The sequence below is a fragment of the Condylura cristata genome, unplaced genomic scaffold (assembly GCF_000260355.1).
Source record: "Condylura cristata isolate star-nosed mole 26May11 unplaced genomic scaffold, ConCri1.0 scaffold00009, whole genome shotgun sequence".
Classification (NCBI taxonomy): domain Eukaryota; kingdom Metazoa; phylum Chordata; class Mammalia; order Eulipotyphla; family Talpidae; genus Condylura; species Condylura cristata.
Window position 1 is genome coordinate 26592672 of NW_004567110.1, and position 11350 is coordinate 26604021.

The 11350-nt window shown below is 38.7% G+C and overlaps 1 protein-coding gene across 1 annotated transcript in view; it reads right to left on the minus strand.

Moving 5' to 3' along the window:
- The window catches only part of SPAG1 (sperm associated antigen 1), a 37226-nt gene that overhangs the window by 7244 nt on the left and 18632 nt on the right, over positions 1–11350 (minus strand). The window contains exons 11-14 of the mRNA XM_004680007.2: positions 11090–11185; positions 8034–8186; positions 3971–4137; positions 1218–1350 (exon numbers count right to left, since the gene is read on the minus strand). Coding sequence (XP_004680064.1) covers positions 1218–1350; positions 3971–4137; positions 8034–8186; positions 11090–11185 — 549 coding nt within the window. The remainder of the gene's footprint in view (positions 1–1217; positions 1351–3970; positions 4138–8033; positions 8187–11089; positions 11186–11350) is intronic.

The following is an 11350-nucleotide window of genomic DNA, read 5'->3' on the forward strand; positions in this document are numbered from 1 at the left end:
CTGCAGACACTGAGGGGAGAAGGTGGTTGCCCAGCCGCAGGAGCTGTTCAGGGTGAAGAGGAGTCTACAAGGTAGGACATCGGTTTTGTTGGCAGAAGAGGGTGTTGGGAAAGGGCGACAGCCATCAGGAAGCAAAGGGAGTCTGCTCAGGTCCAGAGCTCAGAGCAGAGATTTGGGACACAGTAATTGGAGGTAGGGAGAGGGTGACATGGTCCAGAGAATGAGTAGTGCCAAATGGGACCTATACTTGTAGAACCCTAAGAATACCAACGGGAGAAGTCACTTCCAGAGGAAACCAAGTGGCTATTAATGTCCAGTATGGCAGAAGTTAAACAGGGCATCAAATTACTTATTGGATATAAAGACCAAATTTTTGGCAAAAATTTGCTAATATAGAAAAAATATGTACAAAAGTAAGGGAGTAAGAAGTTAAATTTAAAAGAATTCATCTGAAATAGGAGAAATTTGTGCTGAGTCCTGACTCTTTAGGAACAACCCTTTGTTCTTCCTTATCACCATAGACTACCTATTCTCTAAAAATCTCCAATCGTCACATCCTAGACAGGAATCTTTATCAGAATGTGGCAAAAAATGATACCCGAGCAGCATTCTAGAACAATTTGCCCATTCCTAGTGGATACTAAATGATGCTGGCTTGCTCATTTAGGAAAAAAAGACATTGCTTCTTCAGTTCCCGGTTTGAAAGACAACAGATTCCTGCGTCTACCACACTGACAATGCTCAGAGTATAGAACCAGAAAGTGTCCGATCACAAACTAATACAAATCAATGTTGCCTCAATGAAAAAAAAAAGTGACAAACTGAAATTCTATATCCACTATATAGCAATTGCGTATTTCCCTCTCCCAGTCCCCAGCAAACTACCTTTCTACTTTCTGTCTCAAAATTTGGCCATTGGCACTTCATATAATTGGAATCTTAAAATCAAAAAAGAAAAGAAAGAAAAAAAGCAGCCCAGCCAAGGTGGTGACGGTAGAGGCCTAAAGAGCCCCGAAGAACACAGATGACATCAGCTCTCTCAGTCCCTCTTCCCCCACCTTGTTTTAAATCTAAGAACTTGTATGGCTCCTCTTTGGAAAACATTCAGTTAGGATAATTTGCTATATAAGCCATAGGAAAAAAACTCTGGCAATTAATGCATCTGTATCTTTTTATCAAAAATATTAACATAAGAAATAAAGTTACAAAGAACTTGCCTGTTTGTGTAAATGGCACATTCCTTATTGTTAATCTTTAAGCATTCACTGTATTTACTAAGGGCACCTTTATAGTTTTTGTCCTTTACACATTGGTTTCCTTCTTCCTTAAGGGTTTTAAACCGTTTTTCATCTATGGGACCCCAAAACAAAACAAAAAGTAGAAGTATTCATATAAACATCTCTATAAAATTTTAAGTACATCTGTAAGGTTACAAATTATCTTGACCGCATGCCATGCAAAGCTAAAACTCTAGCCCTAGAACTCTGTACACAAATTTAAAAGATAAACCGGCTATCAGTAAAAAAGTCTATACAATTTTGACACAATTATTTTCAAATTAGAAAGAAAAGTAACAGGAATGATATTTAATCCATACAGGCATGTGTTCTTTTCTCTACTGGAGACGCAAATACCTACAAGTATTTAGTTCAATAATACATGAAATACTAACAAACAGCTTCTTTTGAGCCTGAAAAGACATCTACCCAGCCCCCCAAACTTCCTAGAAAAATCCTCCTTCACTCTCTACTCCTAAGGTATAGACAAAGTGAACCCCACAGTCTCTCCACCTTTAAAGGTAATGCTTGTTTTGTTAGCAAGTACACTGTATTCCCATCACCCCAATAGTCTATGGTGGGGGATGGGTCAAGGAGAGTCAATGAGCTACCATAAGATTTCTGTAGAGCATCTGGAAAAATAATTCTTGTTCTTTCTCATGATAGGAGGATGAAAGATTTTTGCCATCTTTGACATTAAGGGAGAGCTTGAGAACAGAGGCAACAGCAAGGAAAAGGTGCTGACATGGATATCTGAGGAAGAATCTCTGAGCCTGAGCCACGTGTCCCTGCAGCTTCTCCACACATGGACTTTTCCCAAATAGGTGCCAAAAACCACCTCTTTGCTTAAGTCATAAAGGGTTGGGTTTCCTATTATTTGTAGTCAAACATGACCAATACCATTGCCTATTATCTTAAAAGTGATCATGGTTTACTCTGGCTCAGGACACATCCTCTCATCGTGAGGGTACCTGCATATTCATTCATCTATTGCCTAAGCAGTCTATTTGTTCATGGAAAGTTGTCCCCTCTGATCAGAAACCCAGGCCTAGGCCAATCGGGGGCACAGTATTTCTTTATCCTAGGGGCTGACTCAGAAGTGGGTCCAGAACTCCATTTGAGCTGATAGATTGACTGGATAAAAAGGCCAAGGCAACATATTTCCTCAACCTTAAATTAATGCCACCAAAAGAAGCAGTGTTTTTCTCTCTCTGATCACTGATAAGCACAGATACGAAGCCTAAACTGCTAGCTCCATTGTTTCCAGCCAGAGTAGGGGCCTGATGAGCAGTTCCTGATTTCAGAGCCCAAAATGGGCCCTTTCAGGGACATAAGCTAAAAACATTCTTTACGGTTTAAGTCAACAGATTTCCTGTTACTTGTAATAGAAAATCATGTGTGTTATATTAAAATTTAAAAATTTTAAAGTTTTAAATATATTATCTTTAAATATAACTTTACTCCATGGAGAAACTTTAATTTTTGAGAACTTTGTTATGAAATAAAAGTCCACCACTTAAAATTTACATTCTTACAATCTAAAAATCTTGGGATAGATATAGTCAATTTGTCCTCTGGACAATTAGCATGAAATAGTTAATTTTTCATATTTCACAGTATATTTCTGCCTAATGTTTCATGTTTCAAAAATCTTGCACATGGGGCCAAATGACACTCCCCGTGACTCAACAGTATATAAAACCTAAAATAGAATATTACAGAGGATTTTTTCCCCTAAATTTTCTGAAAAAATTTCCCCAGTGTCTTTAAGCGTTTGGTCTCACTAAAAATCAGTAAACCAATATAACAGAATGAGTTCACTGTATTTGTGCTTGTGATTTGCTATCATATACCTAAAATACATAACTGCATGCATTTTGATAATGAAGATAGCCTTTAGTGAACAAATGCTTTAAGCTAGGCTTCATTTAAAAATAGAATCTAGAAAACTGGAGATCTCCATGATTTCTAGGACTGCTAAATCATCTAAAAGCCTTGGCAGATGTCTGTTCTGCCTGTTCTGTTTAGGTGAGGCAGAGGATGGGACATCACAGCTCAGGAAACTCAGGGAATCTGTAAGACCAAGCTCAACCGGGGGACACACATGAAGTTCAAAGCAGGAGAAATAGGGCCTTAGCTGGCTTTGAAGCAGGAAGCGAGAATGAAGTAACCCATTTAAGTGTCCTGTGTGTAGTGATGAGGTAGGAGCTCTGCAGGTCTCACATAGGATATAGTAAGGCCAGAGGAAAGAGCTGGTAGATTTATCTGCTACAGGGCTTACTTTTGTCTTTATTATCTTAAGCATATCAGTCATACTATTTTAGCCTTACCACATATACAGTGTAGTACAGAGCTGTATGCTATTTAATTATTTTTGCAGTGCTACCTTAACCTCTGTTCTCACAATCAGCTTGCACTGTTTTATATACCCATTTATTCATTATTATTTCAGATACCCATTTATTCCCAAGAACAACTCCTTAAGACAGTTTTTCGTCCCCCCACCCTCCCCTTTGACTAGGACACTGCAGGTGTGAAGGAGCTGCTTAAGAGCCCATAGAAAGAGAACAGGGAATAGGGACTCAAAGCCAGGCCTCATGCCAGAGTTCATGCCCTCATTCTGCTTTAGTGTGAAAATACAGACACAGAGCTCTAGATAACCTCCAGAAGAAATGAGCCCAGGCTTCCCTCACCTGTAAGACTGGGTTGGCGATGGCTACAAGAATCTCCCACCTGGTCTGGAGACAGTTCTGCTGCAGGCTGCCAACCTCGAAATTGTACAGAAGTGGGCACAGTAGGAATGGGTGACAGTTTCTCCCTCCACGTTGGTCCATCCAAGTCCATTAAAATTCTTGTTATTCTAAAAAAAACATAAGTTTTTTCTCTTATTCATGAAATCTGCTTTTTTTTTTTTTAATTAGTGGAGGTCTTCTCAAGGGTAAGATTTATAAATACTGTCCAACCCTGTAGAAAACATAATCTTGAGCCATTTTTTGTCACATAAACTGTCCTCAAAAGCACTTTTAAAAGTTGCCATAAACAATGCAACTTTAGGTTCCTTTTGTGTCAGAAGAAGAAGTTTAGACATTTATAACTGGGTTAAGAACTTTTCAAATGTTTAGATTTGAATTTTTGAAAAAGTTATTATGTAAAACTAAAATTTAGAAGAAATATACCACATAACATTTGCTTTAATTACTGCAATGATAACAGATTACCCTTGAGAACAATCAGAAGTACTTTAGAATTTCTATGTGCATAAATGTATATTGTTGCATCTTCTGTACATAGAAATAATAATTGTCCTTCAAAAAGGAAAGATGCCTATGCCTTCGCTCTAAGCTAAAACAAGTATATACAGCAGGATGCTAACTCTGCTAGGCCTTAGCTGTCATGTGGAATACTGCTTTTTCTTTAAACATTTACATGTGGCTAAGATACTATTTATTTTCCCATTTCTAACAATGCCCACTTATTCTGTTTTCATCTGAATAAAGATGAAAAAACAAGATATCAGATTCTGCTCTGAGGGCCCCTCTACTAATGGTATTTACTGATGGCCATCAGAAAATTCAGATTAACATCCTCAATTACCATTCTCATCATTTTAAATACAAAAAGTAACAAATGTAGATTTAAAAATAAAAAATTGAGTTATGTCTTTAAGATAAATCTCATTTTAAAAAGATGTACCCAAGGCTAAAGTTTATAAATTAGTAAAATGCATTGAAGTTAGTTAAACTGTAATTTGTAAGTGGAAAAAAAAAACCATATAGACAAATATATAATAACATACTTTCCTTACAGTTTCTAAAACAGAAATTTCAATAGCAATCTTTGGTTTTGATAACCAAGTCTCACATATTCAACATAGAAAAATTTTAAAATTAGTATGTCACAACCCATAACTGCAGAAGAAAAAAGTTTTAAAGAATAGAATTTTCAAGCAAAACTTGAATTACCAGCAGAGAGGAAGGAAGAAGCAGCTGAAAAGAGATGATGTGTTGCCAGGGAGTGAATAAGTATATGCAGGGAAATGTAATATATAAGATTCCTAGAGAGGAAGAGAGGAATATGGTTAATGGAAGACAGAAAATAAATACAGATGTTTAAATTAAAAAACAAAACAAGCAGCAGTTGCTTAGAAGGGAAAGCAAACATAATAATGAGATTCATAAAGAAAGAAAAGTTTTAAGTGAGTATTTCATAAAAAATACATATGGTAAAACCAAAGTCTCTTCATCTTCTTCCAAATATCAGTGAGAAGCATTTAAAAGTGAAAAGTCTTAAAAATAAATTTGTGTAAAAGAATATTTTGAGTATATATAAAAAACAAACAAAAACTAAACAAGATCCAGCAATCATACTCCAAGATATACCACAAACGAACGGACCCCAGGTATACATGCAAAAACTTGTATGAATGTATAGACAGAAAGTGTTAAAAACTCAAATGTCCATCAACTGGTGGAGAGCTAAACAAAATGTGATGTATGCGTACAAGGGATTATTAGTCAGCCATAGAAAGTTATAAAGTACTCACGTAATCTTACACCATGGATGAGCCCTGAAAACGTTATGTTAATTAAAACAAGCCAAATACAAAAGGTATATAGTGTAAGAGTCCACATATCTAAACTATCAAAAGTAGTTAAATACAGATTCAGAAAGCAAATTAGAGCTTGCCAGGGGGTGAGAAAGGCAAAATGAGGAGTAACTGCTCAATGGGGTTGGGGTTTTGATTAATGAAATGTTTTAGAACAGTTGACCGCTAAACAATTCATGGACTTGGTAACCTTGACCCCCCCCCAAACTTAACTAGTAATAATAGCCTCTTGATAATGGAAGCTTTATCAGCAACATGAACAATTAACACATTTTATATGCTATATTCTTAGAGTAAAGCAAGTTACAGAAGAAAAAATGTTACCAAGAAAACCATAAGACAAAATATATTGTACTAGTTCTATATCAATAACATAAGTTTACTTCATGTTTACAAGATGAATCATCTGTCAGTATCTATGACTGATATAACTGATGATGGTATATTGAGTAATTCAACTTTTTCTTCAATGTCATGATTTTTCTGTATCTTGGAAGCACTTCTGCATCTCTAGGGGTGCACTGTCTAACTAGTGGCTTTCTTCCAGGTTCACAGCTTTACTCTAAGCACAATGAGAACTGCAGGAGGTCACCTTTTACTACAGTGTGAGGTGAATGGCTCCCACAGAGATGATTAGCATAACAGGGCATTTTAAGTGGAGGTGCATAGTACTTGAGGTCACCACAACAGCAACAGGAAGTGCCCAGAGAGGTATTACAGAAGCATAGTCTGTTCTACAGCTCATTTTATAGTCTGTGGTTTAATGCCACATCTTTACATTTATTTACATTTCTCTAAACTGCAAATGGCTATGTATGGACTCTGTGTGTGCAGCTTTCATAAATTTTAACTTTTATAACAGATGTATTATTTATAGTCATAAACGGCAAAATAGTCTTCTATATAGCTACCTATCTCTATATATCTTATGTACTTATGACATATATAATACTGTTGTACCATTTTTCAGTATTCCTTAGCTATGTGACTTGTTTTTTTTTTCAAATTGCTGCAGGTCTCAAAAAATTGTTCCAACATGTTTTTAAACATCTACATATAAGTGGGCCCCTGAAGTGCGTCAACTGGAGCGAGGTGGTGGTGGCATGATGGTGTGAATGTACTAGAAGACCTCTATACCCTGCACACTTTAAAATGGGTAATTTTATGTTTTGTGCATTTTACTTCAATTATTTCTTTAAAAAAATATAACGCAGATGGTTCAGAAATGTGAGAAATCAAAGTCTTTTTTGCACAGAACTTCTTTCAAACCATTCTGCCTCTCAATACAAAAGGCTTTATAAAACACCTTTTCAATGGTGCCCCTCCTCTCCTGTCAGAATTTCAGGCATCTTTCCTCCTTGTTTTACAAGATCCTCTAGTACTATGAGAAGATCCTAGAACCCCAGCTAACTCAGACGCCATCTCAGATAGGATATGCAAACTGAAAAAGCAAAGTCCCAAAGCACAGGAGTGAACGTTGGTCCTCTCCCAGCTGGAGAATGCAATCATGCAACATGTTTCGTGGAGGGTATCTCCTAAACTTGGTAGAACAGCTACAAGAACAGCTACCATTTCTGATCTCAAGAAACTCCCAGCAGAGTGACAGAATTTTACAAAATGAGAGGAACAAAGAATATGGAAAATGGGTAATAACAGACGGTGTTCTGGAGGCACAGAGGAAGGAAACTTAGTGCACGTGTGGTGGGAGGGTGGGGTGGATGAGGAAAGTAGTCTCAGAGGGATGCAAGTCCACTCCCAAAAGATGACAGGAAATTACTGGACAAAAAGGGCCTGGGGGCGCCTAGAAGAAGGCTGCAGGTGACAGACAGTGTCACAAATACTGAAAGTCTATGCGTTTCTGCAGTACAAGAGATGTATAACCTGTGCAACTAACAAAAAATAGACTATTTACTGAACGGTATTAAATGGATGAGGAAACAAACATAAAGGTGCTGAGGACAAATGAAAGTATATTAAGGGATAGCCAGAAATTCAGAGAGACGATTAATTTTAATGGTGTGAAAGAAGGTAACGATTCATGTACAGTGAATAGCTGAGAATGTGTGAATACTCTTGAAGAGAAATAAAAGCAATCCAATTCCATTATAAAACAACTAGAACTGAGCAGTGGTTGCCTCGGATTAAGTTACCTGTTAATACTGTCATTTGCTATCTGGACTCCGTAGTCTATCTGCAACACTATCTTATAATCCACATAAGCCTTCCGATACTGCTCTAAAGTTTCATAGGCCGTTGCTCGTCGTAGGAGAGGTTTGAGTGAAAATGGATGAAGTTCCAGAGAGCTAAAAAAGACAAAAATTATTACAAAGCATTTATTTTGAATCTTACTCTTGAACTTATACTACAGAATGTTCAATACCACACAGGACTCTCATGTAACATACATGTCTGATATTTCATCTGGGGACCTGGTGACACAGCAGAAAGGAAAACCCTGAGTAGCAAGATGACCAATTGTGGTTACTTTCTTCCTTTAAAAACTGTGCCAAAGCACCCTCCCCCGCCCCCAGGCTAAGCTCCTCAGCTGTAGGCAGAGGGCCTCATTCTCCCCTTTCTCTTCCAGCCTCCCCTCAGAAGATTCTCTAAGCCGTCCCCTTCCCAGGTAGGGGTCCTTCCACCTCCCCAGGCCCCCTCCCTGCCTTCAGTAACCTCTTCTTTCAGATGCCCTCACAGCCCAGCACGGAACCAGAGTAAGCTTTCAACTGGTTCTTACTGATGATGAATTAACAGGAAAATTCTATTTGCACCAGTGTCGTCAGTAAGGTACTTAAAGAACCACAAAACTTGAATTACATTTGGGAAATCAGCTCTCTGAAAGATAAGTTTGTTGTGATTTAGTTGGTACCAAAGGGCTTCAAAATAGACGAGGGAATCAAGAAACCAAGCATACTATCATTTTTTTGTAAGTAGTGAATTTTCATCTTGCATTGCAGTATGCTCAGTCCCTACAGATGAATGTCAAGTTATGTTCCCTGGTTTCTGTTTGAAGTGACTATTTAAAGTAGTTTCACAAATGAATGCACTCCATTATATTCGGAAGTAAAGCATACAACCAAAAGATTGTGTTTACAAATGAAAACCACTGTACTGTCTTACAAAATGAACTGAAACCATAAAACAGTGCTCCATGCAGATCTCTGATGAAGAGTGAACTTTCTACAAACCCACTAGGGAGGGGCTGCATTCTGGGGTGTGTTCTCCTTGGTAACACTTATGCTACCAGCAGTTCACAGAGCAGATATTTAACTTGCAAAGACTGAGGGCTGTTCTACTGGTTTGTCCCAATAGTCATTGAGATCTGCTGCCCCCTCCTGTGTTCAATGATCTGGCCAAAGAAAAGCAGGACAGAGCAACAGCTATATGCAGAGGTCACTGAAACGTTCTCATTTAAGCTTACAGCCCTACAAGGTAAATATTTCATTTTGTTCATTTTGCAGATGAGGGCACTGAAAGACACATGGGATCATCTGTTCGCATGGCAGCTGTTTGAATCTCAGGTTCAGGAAGCAAAAGCGTCACCTGCCTTACCACAGCATCCCCAATGCCTACATCAGCAGCACAGGGGTGCTCAGTGTAACTCCTCAGTGTCTGGCTCCTGCTACCATTTGCCTGGTAATCAGAGTAATGGAATATTAAACTCTCCAAGGAGCAAAGATAATTAACTGAAAAACTAAAAAACAGGCTTCCTTTAAAATGTATGCTTTCTTAAGGTGAATAGCATCTCCAACCATATTTCTGCTAATAAAGTATTCCCAACTCACACAAAATTAAGTACATCCATATTTCAACATATTTGGAAAAACAAATCATGGTTTCTCTAGCACTAAAATGCGCTGAGAATCACTGCTTTGGAACAGTCACCCATGCCCCTTAAGCTGGGAAGCATTCTGTCAGTTATCAAAGAAAACATCTAAGTAGGTCGATCTCTATGGAGGTCAGTATTGACCAGCTGAGCTGGATTCCTTGGCCTAGAACACAACTCTCACCTACATGCAGTCCATTTCCCTCCCACGAAGACTGTCTCCTGCTCTCCCCCAGGACAAACCCTCTTTCTAGCCTCCAGGGATGTCATGGGTGGAGTCCCATCTCTGGCTTCCTTCTGGGTCTACCCTGGAACCTGATGAATTTTAGGCAGAAGTGTCTGCCACCTTATACCATGTTCTATTTAAGTACTAAGAGAGTGCACTGTTTTGCAGAAGCTCTAACAATAGGGTTCAAATTTTTTAACAAAGGAGTCCTGAGCTGCTCACTAAATCTGACACAAGTTAGTTAGATCTAGTTAGATCTAGAGCTTAACAACAGATATTACAGCTGAGAGGGTCTTGGCTGCCAATCACCCACCACACGCCTGGTCCCCTACAAATTCACTTGGTCTTGTTGGCCAGACATGGGCGGTAGTAAATGATTCGCAATCTGCTCTCCTGATGAAAAAAAGAGCCCAGATTTGTTCCATTTGACTATTTTCATGATCTAATTTAATTAGTACTCAGACAGACCATGGAAGGCCTAAGCCACCAATTATAGCTACTGTCAGCCCACAATACGGTGCATGGGGTCCAAAGTCAGCAAAAGCAAACAAATACTCATTTTAAATCTGAATATGTAAAATGGGTCAAGCACTTTCAAGGCCTTTTGAACTGTAAGGCACAGATACAGGCAAGTTTTACCCATATCAATAAACTAACACAATGGGAAAAAAATACCATTCACTTTATAATAGGATGTCCACATAAGATTTTGTCTAAATTAGGGATTCTGAGAGTGGAAGGAGTACCATGAATAATTCTACCAGACAAAAGAGTAAACCAAGACTGGGTAGTCAAACCAGGACATACAACTTTCCAGCCACTGGACAGGGGGTTTGAAAGCCTGAACAAAACACTGCTCCAGGGAAAGTTACGCTGATGCAACAAGAGACTGGAGGAGGTAGAGCCCGGAGGGCTTCTCTAGCAGGCTGGAAGAGACAGGAAAAGAACCTGAAATAAGGTGGGAGCCGTGGAACTGAAAAACCATTTGCACTCTCTTCTCCGTCTTGATCTGTGTCGAAGAATTTGAGATTTTAAAGTACTGATCTACCTTAAAACTGTTTTTAAGAAATTAAACTCATGCAGAAAAGTTTGAACACTGCCTTTATCACGTTGTAATCACAATAATCTCTTGACAAACCTGAATAAGGGCAGGTTACCTGTTACAATCCTTAATACAGTCACTGCAGTTTCCTTCTTTCAGGCAACAGGCTGCTCTATTTGAATATAAGATACTCAGCTCCTCTGCATTTACACTTCCTAGAATCAGAGTTAGTCAAACAGTTAGCATCTATGAGCAACATCACAGTTGACCAGAATCACTGGGCGACGGGGTCTCCGATGGCACTGGGTCCTCCAGGCTGTGGTCACGCGGGCGCCAGCAGTGGCCGGCAGGGAAGGCAGGGGCCGCGACTAAACGC